This window comes from Episyrphus balteatus, chromosome 1 (genome assembly GCF_945859705.1).
Source record: "Episyrphus balteatus chromosome 1, idEpiBalt1.1, whole genome shotgun sequence".
NCBI lineage: Eukaryota > Metazoa > Arthropoda > Insecta > Diptera > Syrphidae > Episyrphus > Episyrphus balteatus.
This window is the reverse complement of record NC_079134.1, coordinates 113,302,217-113,321,431: the sequence shown is the minus strand read 5'-3', so window position 1 is coordinate 113,321,431 and position 19,215 is coordinate 113,302,217. Positions and strand designations below refer to the sequence as shown.

The 19,215-nt window shown below is 30.9% G+C and overlaps 1 protein-coding gene across 26 annotated transcripts in view; it reads left to right on the top strand.

Annotated features, from left to right (window-relative positions):
- The window catches only part of LOC129906991 (serine/threonine-protein kinase MARK2), a 157,585-nt gene that overhangs the window by 19,163 nt on the left and 119,207 nt on the right, over window positions 1-19,215 (top strand). For 2 of the 26 annotated variants that reach the window (XM_055983028.1, XM_055983027.1), the window contains exon 2: window positions 7,176-8,433. The exons of the other annotated variants lie outside the window; for them this stretch is intronic. In XM_055983028.1, coding sequence (XP_055839003.1) covers window positions 7,744-8,433 — 690 coding nt within the window. In that variant the 5' untranslated portion in view covers window positions 7,176-7,743. The remainder of the gene's footprint in view (window positions 1-7,175; window positions 8,434-19,215) is intronic. 26 annotated transcript variants of the gene reach the window in all.

Genomic DNA, 19,215 nt, shown 5'->3' with positions numbered 1-19,215 from the left:
GAAATTGGATTAGGGACAGTTTTTTTTTGTTTAATATAATAGAACTCCCCCTTTCGGTTTATATACATATTTCATGTTAATGTGTTTGTTAGAATGCTTTATGAATATCACCGACACCTTACTTTACTTCCGTTCGGCATATATACATATTCTCTATTGTTTCCACTTGCGTTTGTTTTTAGAGATGTTATTATCTTATCTGCACTCATGCAAGCTATTTTGTATCTAAAACAGCTATAATTAGGGCCTTTAAAATTGACTTTTTAAAAATGCTTTGGTTCGTTCATGAGCTCTGAAAACGCTGTTTACTTAACCCAAATGACTACGAATCTTGAAAATTAATTGATTGCACAAAACTGTAGCGAATTAAGAAAAAATAATTTTTCTTTTAAATAGTAAAGTAACTTTATATATCACACCTTGCGTAGTTCTGATTATAAGTTATAAGTTTTCGAACAAGAGTGTTGGACTCAACATTGTTAAAAATGCAAAACGGACAAAAAATACAAAATCTTTGTTGATTTTTGCACCTAAAGATTTATTTTTGCCCATAATGGTGAAGAAATATTCGAATTGTTTTTTCCTGAACACCGTTTATTTTTAATAAATATGATTTAAAATCATGAAAATATAAAAAATATAAAAACCAGGGGGGTCATTCCGTAATTTTGAAAACGATAATCGAATCGATGATAATCGTTTTACAGTTTGAGAATCTTTAAAGCTATTTTAAGTCAATTCTGATTCAATATTTCCTAAATAGTTTATATAAATAAAAGTTTTCGTATCCTTAGAAGTCGTATTAGTCTAGGTGATTTAGTAGTTGCCTCTTACTCGGGTGTCCGAGGTTCGATTCCCGAAATTGAAATTGTTTTTTTTTTTTTTTTATTTTCTCAATAATCGTCAATAAATAAACGATAGCTAAATAGGTCTCGTTTTTGGAGAATTTATTCGTTTTTGGATGCAATATTTAATTTTTTAAAAGTGTTTATTAATTTATTCCAATCACCGAATAATTTGCAAACTCCACTAACAAAATAAATATTAATGATTAATTTCTACGAATAACCATAATGTTAGAGTAAGTTATTTTAATATGTGTAACAAAACACTTCATACATTTTCCAAAATTATATTCAATGTATGTAAGTTTTGACTTTTGGGTCATTAAAAAATTCATATTGATCCAGCTATAGCAAAATTTTTCGACATTTAAACGCATTAATTTTGGAAAATGTAAAATTTTCAAAAATTATATAGGTACGATACGATTAAGAAGGCAACTTAGAGACAAATCAAATCCTTTGTCTCTTCCAACGCATATGTAGGCGTAAATGACCATTTTGATAATAATTCTCACAGATTTTTTCAAAACTTTCGCCTATCTAAAGAAGCGTTCGTTTTAGTATAAGAAACTATTAATTTAAACAACAGCCGCCGTTCAACATACATTCCGGCTATATCTTCTATTAAAAAACGAATAGTTTTTCGGTACACATATTCGAATAATTTACTCTAACATTATGGTTATTTGTAGAAATTAATCATTAATATTTTGTTTTGTTAGTGGAGTTTGCAAATTATTCGGTGATTGGAATAAATTAATAAACACTTTTAAAAAATCAAATATTGCATCCAAAAACGAATAAATTCTCCAAAAACGAGACCTATTTAGCTATCGTTTATTTATTGACGATTATTGAGAAAATAAAAAAAAAAAAACAATTTCAATTTGGGAATCGAACCTCGGACACCCGTGTAAAAGGCAACTACTAAATCACCTAGACTAATACGACTTCTAAGGATACGAAAACTTTTATTTATATAAACTATTTAGGAAATATTGAATCAGAATTGACTTAAAATAGCTTTAAAGATTCTCAAACTGTAAAACGATTATCATCGATTCGATTATCGTTTTCAAAATTACGGAATGACCCCCCAGCATAAAAGTGTTCATATATGCGTTTCGCCCCGATGTAATGGTTGGGCTCATCAGAAGATAACCATTACACCTTGTCTTGACGCATATTTTCCCGAATAAATCGAGACTCCATATAATCCGAGCTGCATAGAGCAACTGCGAATTATATAGTTGCTACAAGTTTTCAAAGAAGATAAATTGTAGCTATTTTTATTTCCTTGCTATGGCACTGAAGAAATATTTGACTGTTAACAGTCTCGATTTATTCGGGAAAATATGCGTCAAGACAAGGTGTAATGGTCATCTTCTGATGAGCCCAACCATTACATCGCACAATGGGGCAAAATGGCAAAAAGGTGGCATTAAATCAACCAATAGTGCTAGACACTTGAAATTTGGAACTGATACAAATGTTAGTTCATAGCCAAAATATCGAATGGCCACGCCCATTTTTAGGGTTACCACCCATACACTTTTTTTAAGATTTTCGAAATTTCTCGAAAAATCCTCAATCAGTTTCAATTAAACTTTGAATGCCATTTATAAAATAGTAATGCAATTGCAATTATATATAAAAAAAATTAAAATTAGGGTTGCCACTTTTGAAATTTTTTATGTTTTTTTTTTATTATTTTATTTTTATTTTGTTTAAATAAATTTATTCAGTTAATTTTTCTTAAATATTTTATTATACATAAGTACACATTTAATAAATGAACCAATTTAATAATTTAAATGTCTTTATCACTCTCAATTTCGACTAAAAAATGAGCATTTATGGAAAATGACGTCACCAACTTAAAATGAACAATTCTCACAGAGTAGCAAAAAGTAGCAAGAAAACTTTTCATATTCTAAAACTAGATAAAACCCAGAACAAAATGACATCTAAAACTTATTGGCGTTTTACGGCGATCACAACTAAAAGACTAAGGTTTTCAGAAGAGTGCAGAAAACACATTATTTTTAGGTTATTTTTCATTTTTGACTAGGAATTAAAATATTCTGAATACATATTTTTCATAAAAAGAAAATTTATTAGAACGTACTAGACCTCGCTGATTCCATTTCAAAAAGATTCAACTTTGTACAAGTAATAAATAATTAACAGTACACAATTTATTGAAAACCCTAAATGATAGAAAGTCGTAAAAATTCTACCCAGAAGTGATATTTCTCTTCCTTTGAGACAATCTCCTGAATTACACGTGGTTTAGATTAATTTTTTCTCTCTCATTTCTGATTCTCTATTATTTTTCAAAGAGAAATAGTTGAGTTATTCAAAACAAAGCTAAACTTTATGATTCGATTAAATGCCAGCTTTTTTGAATTTTGCCCCATTGTGCATCGGGGCGAAACGCATGTATGAACACTTTTATGCTGGTTTTTATATTTTTTATATTTTCATGATTTTAAATCATATGTATTAAAAACATAATGGTGAATTTACAGTATTTGAAGCCTTTAATCATCTCTGTGGGACCGAGATTTCGGCAATCAAAACCCCAAAATTTGAGTTTTTATAGCTTGTGGGATGCCAAACCTATGTTTGGTCGTTTTTTGTTTTGGTTATTGGCCGTTTTTGAGGGTTTGAGCCTAGCACATACCTTTTTAATTTTTACTAAACATTTCAAAAAAAATTATTTTGTATTAATATTTTATTCTTGTTTATAAAAATTAAAAAAATAGAGGTTTTCTAACCATTGTAACCATTCTAACAAAAATAAAGCCTTAGTAAAACATTTGGCCTTATTAATACCCTTATTAAAAACTCGATTTTTGCTTTGTGGAAAAACAACATAAGTCAGTTTTTACAACTTTTCAGGAGAGCTTCCCATTACAAATTAATCAATCTCTTACCTTTAATTCATAAACCGCTTAAGATAAAAATATGAACAAAATATGGTAAATGGAATTGCTTATTGTAACTATGTATATCAGATTTTGTAAAAAACTCAATTTCGACATAAGTTGATTTTATTTTGTTATTCCTTGTTGCCACAGAATTTACCCCTGCAAAACCTTTTAATCGATAACAGCTTCTAAGCAAGACTCAATCTGGATATCAAATTTTATTATATCAATTTTCATATAAAAGTGCATTTTCCATCCATAATGTATGTTCACCTCACAACGTACTTCGTACTTTTTCTTAGTTTCTTAATTGGCTTTGTATTTTACTGCACTTGCTCAACACAAACTTATAATAGGTGTGTTTTTTTGTTTATCTATATAGATTTTGTGCAAAAAAACGACATCGAGATTTTTGAAATCAAAACAATTTACGTGTTAAAAACAACAAAAACTTTATCTGTATAGATTTTTGAAAAATCCAAATAATTATCCAGATTTTACTTTCTCTCGATAAAAACAGTAGTGCCAAGGTTATTTAATTGTAGTGTTCATATAGAAATATCTGAAAATATTAACAAAAAAAAAGCGGAGAAAACGAGGTTTGAAAAAAACTCTCATAGAAAAAAATAATCAAAAATTTGTTTGACATGGTGGCATTGAAATGTTAATATCTCGAGATATACGCAATGCACTTTTCAGATAAAAGTCTTAAATGGATCCTGATAAGATTGTTGAACAGATATGTATGTATATAAAATTACCAAAGTTTTTTTTCGAAAAATTAGAAATAAAAATAAAAAATTTTTCACATTTGATTTTTAAAAAATCGAAAAAAAATTCAATATGGCTACCTTCAAACGCTTATAACACAAGAACGACGCAACTAATGTTAATGGTCATGGTCTTAAAATGTAGCTAAGAATATACAGATCATTTTTAGTTTTTTGTGAAAAAAAAATTTTTTGAATCCGACATGGATGCCATGGCCATATGAAAATTTTTGTTTGCATCCAACATGGATGTAATGGCCTTCCCACTTCGGAGTTAAAATTAAAAAAAACAAAAGCAACATTTTTGACAGACAGCTGCCAAAGTATATGTACAGTGGTGCCAAATGTTTGCATGGATTTCAAAAATCTCGATGTCGTTTTTTTGCACAAAATCTATATAGATAAACAAAAAAACACAGCTAATATCATAATCATTTCAAAACAATTTTATGAATATTTGTTTAAAGCTTTCAATTATTTATTTTTAAAATAATTTCTAAATAACAAATTTTTGGAGATGGTATACCTTACATACGTGTACCTTGACCACTTCTTGCGGTAAAAGGTCAAAAGAACAAACAGCAGTATTCATCAGCAGAATTCTCTCGTAACTTGAGATTAAATCAACTTGCCACTTGTTTTTTTTTTTTTTTTCATTTTCTACATCATCATTTTCATCTTCTTATGTGTAGATATGAATGTATGTATATGGAAAAATAAGCAGCCATCTTGAGCAAGTATCAGATTGCCTAACTAAATAGCGCACCTGTTGTTGTGCAGTTTCAAGATTTACAATCATTGTGCCTGTCTAGTTTTGAGCACGAATACATAGTTTTTTTCTTCTCAGAATAATGATTTATGAAGATAAAAAAAATAATAACAATTGGGTGGTCATTAAGTTATGTGAGACATAATACCTGTATAGCGTCAAAGATTGTGGTTCGGCAAAAATGCAAGAGCTTTTTTTTCGTACATAGTCTGAGTGTTATCTTCTCATGTTTTAAGAACGCCCTATTATCGTCATAAATATTGGCTTCATTTAACAATAGTAGTAACAATGAGCATAAAAAGACAATTTTAATTTATTTTTTCCAATATGAGTCCTTTACTTTTTATTTTTCTTTATGAACTACGCGTAGGTACTCAAGAAGTTATGACTACCCTTTATATGTTAGCTTTTAAAATAGTGAGCGTTTCAGAGAAAGCATGAATTTGGCTATTTCACTACACCGCTGCCCAAAAAAGTAGCTGTAAATCAACCCAAAAAAGACATGCATGTCCTGACTAAACCCCTGGTCCTAGAAAAATGGTTTATACCTTTTTGAAAAGGGTGTTTAATATAGAAAAGAACCTCATCAAAAATAAGGCTATATCTAAAAAAAATACCTCATAAGTCAACATATACCTATTTCAAATGAGAAAAAACTTTAACCCTCTTGGGGCGCCATCTAGCGTCAAAATAAAAATCTGAAAAAATTAGGGGATTTTTTTTTTTATTATTATTTAGAAACAGTTTTCCACTTAGGAACTTGTTTCCCGAAAAAAAAAACCTAAATAACGAACGCCCTAATGGACATAGCAAGAATCGAAAGTTTTTCAGTTTCCTCGATTAATGTACCATTTATCGATAATGGTAGGGGAGGAATATGTCTCTTTAACGTCAGAAAACAGCTTTGATGCATTGAATTCAACATGATTCTTCATACTCTATATGTTACAATGCAAATTAAGTCGAAATTTAGAGAGTTTGACATATTCTCTCGTTTTAATTCAACGTTCAAAGTAAATGGGTGTGAGTTTGCAAACAAATAAAAAAGCTGAGTGTGCTGTCATTAGCAGAACAATTCAGTGTATTAGTAGTAGAGATCGTTAATGAACATGAGAAGCAAAGTCGGGGACAGAACAGACCCTTGGGGAACCATAGCATTTATTTTTTGAACTTAAGACTTGAAACCATCAGAAAGATGATCGCTAATCTACTGAAGAAGTGATTCATCGATTCCGAAAGGTCGCAACTTTAATAAAAGATTTTGCCAAACTATCAACAACAACTTGACAAAACTTTTTACCATTTTTCGGTGAAATGTGCCATCAAATCACCGGTGGACATATTGCAACGAAAGCCGTATTGATGGCCATTGAGAAGATTTCGTTCTTCTAGATATTTTTAAGCTGACCACTAATGAATATTTGCATTGGAGGAGAGTGCGATTGATCGGTAATAAGATGGTGAGGAAGATTCGGATTTATCGGATAGATAAAAAGGTTACGAAACGGTTTTGCCAATGTGGAAAAGAATTTTTTTAAAACAGTATTTTTTAAGTTACAAGAAGTGTTGTTTTTTTAGTTCGTACTTGTGTACCTATAAAAGTACTTAACACCTACTTAGTATTTATTACTCATTATTAGAAAAACAAATCAAATACAAACATTTATAGCAGAAAATAGGTTCGATGCTAGTGGAGTAAATCTACAAAAATGACATTAATAAAAAAAAAAAATAGTGTTAAGTCTTCAACTTAGCTGTATTTTGTTATACAATATTTTCATTTAAATCCCCCTTAAAGTTATAAAAAATAATTCCAATAATTTTAATGATTATTTTTTTCTTCTTTTTTAAATTGCAGATATACTTTTTTGAACCTTCCACTATTCATTTAAGAATATGAATTTTTTGCGAACTTGACTTCAAACCTGGGATAAAAAACAAAAAGCCCGCTTTCGCACACTAAGAAACCTGCGCTGCATAACCCAACATTATAATAACTAAACTGAACTTATATTGAAATTGTAACATAGTTCGTTATTTTTAATTTATTGTCTTATATTTGTTATTAACTATTTTTGTTTTATTTTAATTATCTTCAATTCAAGTAAAAAAAAAAAAAAACACTCCCCTTTTGGAGAGAAGTCATCCAACTATCTTTAGATACATTAATTAAAGGAAAACAAAAAAATTATCATCTATGAGTCTTATGAAAGAACAACTTTACTATTCGTATAGAGTTCTTGTGCAAACAAGAAAATAGCGAAAAAGTGAAAGACATCATCTAATAATATAAATTGTAATTGTCATCTTCATAATTTCGTATACATAACTTAAACTATAAAATTTCAACTTAAAAGTAAAATCAACAAAATAAAAAAACAAAAAAAAAACTAACTAACTAACTTTAATCGCGTGTATGAACAATTATGTCTGCCACAATGCGTACAACACTGCAAACCGTGCCAGAATCTCTACCCGCCGATCATGTTACCAATGGTGGTACATCGACACCGACTGCAACATCAGCTGCTGCAGTGGTGGCAGCATCAGCCGCCATTGTCGCACAACAGCAACAACACAGCACACACAATAGCAGTAGTTCAGTGCAATCGATCAAAGATAATCATCATCACCATCATCATCATGATTCGACAAATGCCAATATCATAGCTCCACCACCGCCATCCGGAACGGTGTCTACTACAACATCCTCGATGTCCAATAATGCCACTGCGATATTGACCAATTCAAGCGCAGGCGGTGGCGGAAACAATGCCACAACACAGCAACACCATGTCAGCAATAATTCGGTTACAACCGTAACGTTAGCAGGAGGTGGTGGCACAGCAACCACAAATCAAGCCGCAATCACATCTTCTGCAACATCCGGATCAGTGTCCTCCGCTACTGCATCTGGCACAACTAACAGCAACAGCGGTAGTGGGGGAGGAAATCCTGTTGTCTCTGCTGCTGCCCCAACAACAAATCACCACACAACGTCAGTGACGGCGTCTAGCGGGGGCGGTGGAGGTACAGTGACCGGTGTCAACAAAACCGTTCTACCTCATTCACATTCGAATTCGTCTGCAATGAAACTGAGGTCATCAGCGGCTAAGGTGAGTTTGTTTTCTATGTTTATAAAAAAAGTATTATAATTAAAATATATAAAAATCTCAACTTTCAATTGAACGCAGTAACGAAAATACAAATAAATATAAAAAGATAACATGTTTTCAAATTGTGACGTCATTGAGTAACTAATCGTCAGCTAATTAAAAGAAATTCCATCTACACAATACATATATTGATGTTTTTAATATTCTTATCTCTAGTTGGATTGTGGTAAGGAGTTAAGAAAAGAGGCGAACTGTATTATATTACTTAAGAGAAGGAATGTAATTCATGGTTTTTTAATTTTAAGCATTTGGTTGCTTAGCATTCGTTTGATTTCAGCACTGGTGTTGTTGTCTGTGTTCATAGCGGAGCCTAAGCAGAGAAAGTCCTTTACTACCTCAAAGTTATGGCTGTCCTTAGTGACGTTTGATTTGAGCGCTATTGTTGTTGTCTGTGTTTATAGCGGAGCCTAGGTGGAAAAAAGCCCTTCACTCGCTCGAAGTTTTGGCTGTCCATGGTGACATTTTGCCTAATACTTCCATGTTTAGTGTTCTTTTTTTTTTAGGACAGCATATACATATGAGCTTGGCTTTTCCGTCATTGACCATTAAACCCATTTTGCCGCCTCCACTTCGATACTCACAAAAGTGCCACTGACGTCACGTTTTGTACTTCCGATTATGTCAATATTTTCGGCAAATACAAACAGCTGGACGTATGTGCTTTTGAAAGATGATGCCTCTGGTGTACAGCTTGTCTCTGTTAATACTGTCATACGCGGCATTGAAATCGAATAGATCATGGGCATCGATTTAATCTTCTTGGGCTTTTTCCACGATCTGCCGTAATGTGAATAATTGGTCGATGGTGGACTTTTCTGGTCTAAAGCGTATCTAATAAGGACTTATAAGATTGTTGACGAAGGCTTCAGACATTTACATATTACGGCAGAGAGTATCTTATAGGCGATTTTAAGCAGGCTGATTCGTCGTCAGTTGGCGCAGTTCGGACGTTGTTGATATAATGTTGATATTCCGTTCTGCGGGCATGCTTTCTTCCGACATATTTGGCATACTCCTAACCAAGTTCACCTCCTGCTCCCAACGAGGCCATTTCCTAGAGGCAGTAAGGCCGTCAGCTCCAGCAGCTTTATTGGACTTAGCCAGGTCAGGGGGCTAGAAAAGTTTGGTTTTCCTCGTAGTTGAATGGTGCAATTGTTTCGAGTAGTAAAACAATAAAACCAGTCACCTACACATTCTTAAAATTTTTTCACCAGGAGGAAACCCCACATTTTATTTGGGATATAGGCAATGACAATATTCCACACCTTTCCTTGCATCACCATTCACCAGACTTAGAGACATCAAGTGGTCAGTGGACTTTGAAATAGCCAAAACATTACCAAATAACTCTTTCTCAAATGTTGATACCAATTTAATTTCTATATAGAATTAGAATATTCGGCATTCTTATGTCTCCATGTTTATTAAACGTCAATCAACTTGTTATCAATAATATCAAGTTTATTATATTATCAAGCAAGAAAAAGATCACTGGTTTGATTGTGTTTGTTTTTCGACTATTGCGTCGCAGATTCCCCTCTGCACAACTTTCAAAAATGAAGGTCAGTCATTCACCTAAGCAATAATTTATTTATAATTTATTAATCGCAATAAAACCAATCTAATACTTTTGTTTTATAAATTGTCTCATTATGTATAAAATATGACCTACCTTCCTTTTATATAGTTGCAAGCTGTTATGTAATATTTGAAAACTATTTTTTTTTTTAATGTTTAAATAAGTAAACTTTCCCGTACCCATCTCGCTCTGCTAACACAAAAGTGTTAATTCTAAAAAGATATATAAGATTTAAAGCCCATGTGTTCGTTCCTTCATTCCTAAACAAATACATTTAAAGTTTTCCTTTTCCCGGGTAGTAACTGTGAGTGTGCACTGCGCAGGATCAAAAATAATTTATTTGGTGAGAGTTTTATTGTTATATTCATTTTATTTTAGTCCTAGTTTGGTCAAATATCCCCTTAATCGCATTGTCAATGGTCTAAAAATAAATATTTTTGTAGACCTTATGTTAGGATAACTTAAATGAAACTAAACAAATACTTTATTATTTATTTCAAGAAACATTTCAAAGGAGAGGTTGACTAGAAGTATTGATTAAATTTAGTTCAGGCAGCATCACAAGTCACAACACAAGAATTTTGTGTTGATATTGATGAGTTCATGATTGAGTGCAGAAATGTGGTTCCTTGTTGAGAGGCTCAATTATAATCTTAAAATATTATGTTTTCAAGTTAATATTGAACCTAAAAGAATTTTGGTGTTTGTAAAATGGGATTTTTATTCAATATGTTGCATTGGAAAAAAAAAACTAAATGTTTAGTATTTTATACGTCCCTACTTACATACATATATTCAAACTTAAATAAGAATATGCTTTAAAATAAGAGAAACTTAATCACTTTTTTGTGTGGGTGGTTTCATTGTTTTATAGTATTAGTCAAAAATCATCGTTCTATACATATGTAAATATGAACGCTTGATTTCCATTAAAAAAAAGGATATTTAATAACAAATTTTCTGGGCTTCAAGAACTCCTCCAAAATGGGTTAAAAATAAAATTGAAAACTTGCAATTCGTTTTCGCCCAGGTTCACAGATAAATCTAATAGAGATTTCCTTCTTATTAATTTTAATTATTCCAATGTGCTTTTCCGACTAGAGTTCATTAGGGCAGTTTATACCTAAACCATGCGCTTATATTAAAGAAATACTATTTAGAATAGCGATTGAGGAAAATTAAGTAAACGCATAATAAAGATTCCTAACTCATAAAAGAAAAATTCATTCGGAGTTATGAAATCTGTCCTTCATTCATGTTTCTGACATGTGGAGTATGATATTTCTGATTCATCCTTTCGCTCTATGCTGTTAGAATTTTCCTACCACTTCCGCATTAAGTCAGATAACACTCAAGATTTTTCAAAAAGGTGTAAATCATATTTCACATAAAATAGGTCTCCATTTTTAGAAATTGTCCGTGAAGACCTTCTAAATAAATAAAAGAGTTGATTTATACAAAAAATAGTTATTTTGATAGAATTCTCGGACCGCATTCTACGCCTCCTTAGAAAAGTCACATACACTCAGTCACAAAAGTATGTATACACCCCTAACTTTGTTTAACCAAGACCTAAAAAAAAAGAATCTAACACATTTTCGAAAAAAATTTAAATGTGGTTTTATTTCATTAATCATTGCCTGCATATTTACAAAAAAAAATTTGTCAAATAATCAATACTAAATGAAAAAGTGACAAAAAATTAAACACAGTACAAAATTTCGCATTACAAAAGTAAGTATACAGAGAAAAAAAAACAATGAAAATCGATGTTATAAGTATAAATATCTAAATTTTTTGGGAATTAGTATATTTTAGGCTACCCCCTAGACTTGACGAGGTCAAACTCACTTGAAGGCATTGATTTTACTAGATTTTTTGCAACTTTTGGGCCGAATCTTTTCCACTCTTCCTAAAAGACTCGTTTCAGCTAATCCTTTGAATGCTGCCTTACTTTTCTCACCAAATGGTCCAACAGATGCTAAATAGTATCCAAATCGAGTGACTGGGGGACGTTTGGATCTGGTTTTGAAAGTTTTTGATCAAAAATTCACTCAAAAATACCGAGTTTTGCTTAGGGCCGTTACCTTTATTGAAGATAATCAATCCATCTTAGCCTAATTATTCGACACTCTGGTGCAGGTTTGTCTATAAAATATCTAAAAAACAATACCCATCCATTGTTTCCTCAAAGAGACCAAATAACCCACACCAAAAGCTATAAGCAAAAACCCCCATACCATAAACGAATCACGAATCAAGTACCTTCCTTTCTTTTTGGATCTACTTCTTTTATCGGTTTTCTAGAAATATTGCCACATCCATAACTCATATACACGTAAGAAGAAGTGTACTGCAGTGATTCGTTTATGGTTATTTAGCATCTGTTGGACCATTTGGTGAGAAAAGTAAGGAAGCATTCAAAGGATTAGCTGAAACGAGTCTTTTAGGAAGAGTGGAAAAGATTCGGCCCAAAAGTTGCAAAAAATCTAGTAAAATCAATGCCTTCAAGTGAGTTTGACCTCGTCAAGTCTAGGGGGTAGCCTAAAATATATTAATTCCCAAAAAAATTTAGATATTTACACTTTTAACATCGATTTTCATAGTTTTTTCTTCTCTGTATACTTACTTTTGTAATGCGAAATTTTGTACTGTGTTTAATTTTTTGTCACTTTTTCATTTAGTATTGATTATTTGACAAATTTTTTTTTGTAAATATGTAGGCAATGATTAATGAAATAAAACCACATTTAAATTTTTTTCGAAAATGTGTTAGATTCTTTTTTTTGAGGTCTTGGTTAAACAAAGTTAGGGGTGTATACTTACTTTTGTGACTGAGTGTATGTAGTTGTGCAGGAAATTGTAGCTAGTATTTAATGTATTAAAATACAAAATAAATAAATGGTCTTCGAACGATGAAGTCGTTCGGATATACATACATATTTTGTAATGTAACTTTTTAACTCTAAATCCATAATAATTTTTAATTCAATGCAAATCAACCAAAGCCTCCTCATAATCAAATAGACGGTATAGGGATGGAAGTCATAGAGTCATCAAACAAAAAAGTAATAAGTCAACCAGAGACGCACATATTGCCTTATTGTTGTTTTCTTATCTGGTAGTCACCATAACATGCGAACATGAGTAATTCTGGTCGGTAAATTTAATTTGTCATCAACTTGGTACTGCAGCGGCACCTGTTGCAAAATTGTTTTAGCAAAGCTACGCGTGCGTAAGCACAACTAATTGTCAAAGTTTCGTCATAATATGACGACTGGACTTCCATATTGCACATTGCATATTGCTGGCTAAATTTAATAACTCGACCACATTGCCATTTATGGCGTCTATTTATAAGTTGTATTACCTATGTATTCTTCAGATTTTTTCAGCTGATCCGTTACCATAAACAAAATTATTTCGCAGATCTATGGTTTGACTTGTAAGTTAGTGTACAAACATCTTATAGAATCATAATTTGAAAAGTCCAATAATCTTTTCAAATTTTTCTTTTTTTTCTTTAATTTCCAATACTACGAGAAATCGGACCAGCCATTCCAAATGAAAAGCATTTAATTTTTTATTTGGTATTAATACAAGATTGTGATGAATTGAAATCAAAAATATGAGTACTACTACTAAAAAAAATCAGAGATGAAATTCAACTCTTCCGGCAATTCAACTTCTTAAAATATTTATTCGCTTGTCGATTGCATAATGTTGGATAGGAAAAATATTTAAATGGCTTCTATTAAAACTTTTTCCCCAAAAAAGTAGATTTGTTTTATAAAACAATTTATTAATAATTAAGGAAAAATTCCTTCTGCTCAATATGTACCAACGATTTATACAAAATATTGGTCTTGCCATTTTGGTGCACCTTATGCAAACTACCACCCTACCTACCCTGTTAATAAACTAAATAAAAAACACCGATTCAATGTTGAGTCTAAAAGCATAAATGATAATTACTATTTTTAGAACTGAAAATCTGGTTGTTTGGCATTATGAAAATGCATTTAAAAAATCATTGAACCAATATAGTAAAATATGTATTTATATTCAATGTTTTTTTGTTTAAATACCATGAGAGAAAATCTCTTGATGCTTCTTATTTATTAATAACGACAAATGTTTTCGTGACACATGCGATTTTGTTGATTTTGATTATGTAGTCCCCGCATATTATACTAATTATTGTGTTCAATTTTCTTGATTATATCTACTTTATTTATTTTTTTGTCTTGTTGGATTCTGAATCTAGTTGAAGAGAAACACTTCTCCATTGAATTTCCCAAAACAATCTCAACTTAAACATAAAATTCCCAAGTAAATTGCGACTTTATCTTAAACTACATTAAAGAAGAGCACTTCGTTTAGTCTTTTGATATTTTCTTTTAAAAACAAGCGAATAACGTCCACACTCCACACCAAACGTCTCCTACAATGGAATATTTGCAATTTAAAAATAAGTTATAAACATAAGCTCGCTCCTCGCTATAAAGTTCTTTTCTTTGGGTTTCTCTTAAACTATGAATGACTCTTTTTTGTATTTCTCTTTATTATGTATGCACACTGTCGTACCGACAATTAAGCAAAGCTTTTTGAGGGTAGTGTCTTTAATAAGGTAAGGTAGTACATTTCATTTTTTTTTTAGCATAGACATACAAAATTAGCACGAATATACTCAATGACGTAAAATTAAACGAAAATTGTAAAAAAAGAAATAAATATAACAGATATCTACCGAAGAATATTTTATTTTTGTTTCAATTGAAAGTTGAAAATTATTTTCGTTTATTATTATTATCAACATTATTTATTATTGATTGCTTCTTTTCATCGGTATCGATTTATGGTCTCTGCAATGTGATTGTTAAAATTAATGTGTTAATATTATGAGGTTATAATAAAAAAAAATGTCCATTAGGTATGACAGTTTAATTTCCAAAAGTGCTATAAGTGTTGGTGGTGGTATATGTTTAGATATTAGATATTTATCATATCATAAATTTATTCATTTTATTATATTTTTTCTTTAAAAAAAAAAACATAAAATATATTATTTTATAGAAAACATAGGTACATTTATAAAACACAAATTATGTATATGTACATCTGTTAAAATATCGACACAAAATGTTGGTTTTTGCCCAAAATGTTTTGTACAAATATCAAATTATAAATTTTGTATACCTATCAAATTATAAATTTTTATCACTATAATACGTACAAATTCCTTTCATAAGTCGACCTTTCTTCATGGAATTCCGCGCTAAAATTTTGTTGTGTGGAATATACAGTGCGATTCACATGGTTAGACGCACCAATTTTCTTTTACTTAAATTTCAGTTTTTTGTAGGTGTGTACAAGAATAACCAAACAAATTGTATTCGTTAGAATGGTTATTTAGTTCTTAATAGAAAAGCAAAAAGAAATAGTGGGTGAGTGGAAGTTAACGGTACTTTTTACTCCTTCTTGTCTCTGATGTAAGAAAAAAGGGCACTTTTTTTGGCTCACATGATTAGACGCACACCTTAAATTAGTTAGTTTGGCGAGATCTATTGCACTGATTTGATTAAATTTGGAAGATTAAGCATCAAGGAGTATTTTTTTTAGTGAGTTTCATTCAAAATCTGTACAAAAAAGTTCTGAGCGCGAAAGAAAAAGGGAAAAATGACGCGTTGGACTCCAAAGGTGTTTCCATAGGCACCGTTGCCAAAACAATAGGATGAAGTGACCATTTCGAGAGGATTTATTTTTTAGACAGTGCCTCCTACGGTAAAAACTTCAAGGGAGGAACAATAGAAGCCTTAACACCTTAGGAAAAAAGAAAATTTAGAAGAGAAGCTTTGAATTCAGCCATATCCACGAGCACAATTAAAGAAAAAGCTGGGATAATGGAAAGAACATCAACTTTTCGGCAAATTATTTTGAGTACCGAACATCCTTAATTAAAATAAAACTTAAAAATAGCCACTAAAAAACTCTGTTTGAAAAGAATAGCGGTTTGAAACGAAAACCAAATCGAATGTAGTATTAAATGGCTCCCAAAACCCTTACACCAGTTGTATTGAATGGTGGAGTGTCAAAAACTTGTCCTCCTTGTTAAAATCGTGAAAGTAGTGGGAATACCCATGAGAACAATTCAAATTAAGCTTTTTTTCATTAAAAAATAACACATTTGGTCAGTTTAGAAAACTTCAATAACTTGTTTCATACGTTATGTGAAGAGGTGCGATCTCCAACCGCTATTCTTTTCAAACAGAGTTTTTTAGTGGCAATTTTTAAGTTTTATTTTAATTAAGGATGTTCGGTCCTCAAAATAATTTGCCGAAAAGTTGATGTTCTTTCCATTATCCCAGCTTTTTCTTTAATTTTGCTCGTGGATATGGCTGAATTCAAAGCTTCTCTTCTAAATTTTTTTTTTCCTAAGGTGTTAAAGCTTCTATTGTTCCTCCCTTGAAGTTTTTACCGTAGGAGGCACTGTCTAAAAAATAAATCCTCTTGAAATGGTCACTTCATCCTATTGTTTTGGCAACGGTGCCTATGGAAACACCTTTGGAGTCCAACGCGTCATTTTTCCCTTTTTCTTTCGCGCTCAGAACTTTTTTGTACAGATTTTGAATGAAACTCACTAAAAAAAATACTCCTTGATGCTTAATCTTCCAAATTTAATCAAATCAGTGCAATAGATCTCGCCAAACTAACTAATTTAAGGTGTGCGTCTAATCATGTGAGCCAAAAAAGTGCCCTTTTTTCTTACATCAGAGACAAGAAGGAGTAAAAAGTACCGTTAACTTCCACTCACCCACTATTTCTTTTTGCTTTTCCATTAAGAACTAAATAACGATTCTAACGAATACAATTTTTTTGGTTATTCTTGTACACACCTACAAAAAACTGAAATTTAAGTAAAAGAAAATTGGTGCGTCTAACCATGTGAACCGCACTGTATTAGCGAAATGAACAAAACGCACTAGGGTTACCGTTTTATATTCAGCAGAAGTCAGAGGTGCCATTCTGGCCAGAAAAAATTTGTTTTATCTTTATAGTGCTTAAAAATGGTATTGTAACTATAAGCTATTGATTATGTAGTTTAAAAAGGAACTAAGACGTTCACGGGTTTTTATTGCAGGAATCGTTGAATGGGTTATAAAAGAAGATAAAACCGCGGAGTGCTATTAAATGAGAGGGTGGAAACCGAAGATAGGTACCTCGTAAACCAAGCAAAATTTTGATATATTGCATATAAAACTTTTTGTATAGAATTAAATTTCCTATTGGAATAATGTTTTTTAAAAATTGAAAAAAAATTTTCCATACCACAATAGTCGGAACAATCATAAAAAAAATATCAAAAAAATCGATTTTTTGAGTTTTTTTAGTTGTACATTTTTTTTTGGGTTGAGATAGACATAAACATTGCTTCAAAGAAAAAAAGAAGATTAAATTTCCTTCAAAATGCTGTGCTCACTAAATTTTTTCATTGAAAATTAACCGAAGTATGGCCATTATTTTAATCTATCTTTTTTTCGCATTTTTAATTTTACTCAAGTAAAACAGAAACATTTGAGGGGAAAGTACGATAACTTAAGCACCAAGAACTGATAATGAGATTTTGTAGAGGGGTTAAATACAATCATTGTTTACTATGGGAGGGGGGTCAATGTCCCCCTGTTTTGGCGGGAGGGGCAATTTTCTAAAAAAAAATACTTAAAATAAAAAAAAATTATTAAAAAACAACGGCAACACTTACAGTTTTGATTGATACTTTTTTCAAAAGCTAGAATTATAAACTTAATATTAATTTTAAAATGAAGTTATTTTAATCAATTCTTTTTGAAATAAACGAGTGATTCCGATAAAGAAAGTATTTTATCTATTTTTCAATTTTCTCAAAAAGTAGAAGGCACAGGAACATTATGATTTTCATGATTTGATAAGAAATCAATTAAGGCAGTTTACTTTGTCGATCAATTTCGTATTGAAGTCCACAGTCTTTGTGAAAATTGCACTCAATGTGCTTTTTAAACTTTTTTTTTCACTTTGGAATCGGGTATTTCGAACACAATTGATTGAAATAACTTCATTTTAAAATTAATATTAAGTTTATAATTATAGCTTTTGAAAAAAGTTTCAATCAAAACTGTAAGTGTTGCCGTTGTTTTTTAATAATTTTTTTTTTATTTTAAGTATTTTTTTTAGAAAATTGCTCCTCCCGCCAAAACGGGGGGACATAGACCCCCTTCCCATAGTAAACAATGATTGTATTTAAAATTTTGCTTGGTTTACGAGGTATATTGAAAAAAACCAAAAAGGGGGCTTTTGCACCCCTATCTTTAGTTTCCACCCTCTCATTTAATAGCACTCCGCGGTTTTATCTTCTTTTATAACCCATTCAACGATTCCTGCAATAAAAACCCGCGAACGTCTTAGTTCCTTATTACCCTGTTTTTTTTCGACATAATCAATAGCCTACTATAACTATGTATTTTTTTAATGTATGTAATATTATGAAATAAAGTTTTTGTAAACTAAAATATTTAATAAGGCAAAAGTAGGTAAATTTCGAAAAATTGAACTTGAACTTGAAAACGAAGGAAAAAAAATTAGAATTATTTGTGTTTTAAGCGGAATGATTGAATGAAATTAAATTAAGGGTACAACAGCATCTAACTGATTAGCCTATTGTTAATCTCAATTGGACTTCAATTGAATTAACGTAAAATAGCTATGCTGGGATTTTTGGCGTCTACTGTATCGTCTGTATCTATTATCAGTTAGATTATTTTATTGTAACTTGTAAAAAAAATTAAAACATTTTTAACTGAAAGCTTTAAAAATAAAAAGCTTTGGCGGAAATAGATTTTGGGAATTAAACATTCTTTATTAAAAATTTTGAAAAAATATATTATAAGAGCTCCATTTTTTAGTAAAGTTGTGACTTTTGAAATTTTTGTACCCGTTGGTTTTCTGTGGTTTGGAATTCAGTTATGATTTGTCGGTGTCATCATTTGAAATTTAAAAAAGGTAGGGGATAAAATAACGAAATTAATTCTATATGATTATAATTTCGTGCAATTATTATTTTTTTTCTGTTGCTTATGGTTTTAACATTGTAAATCAATTTGTAATAT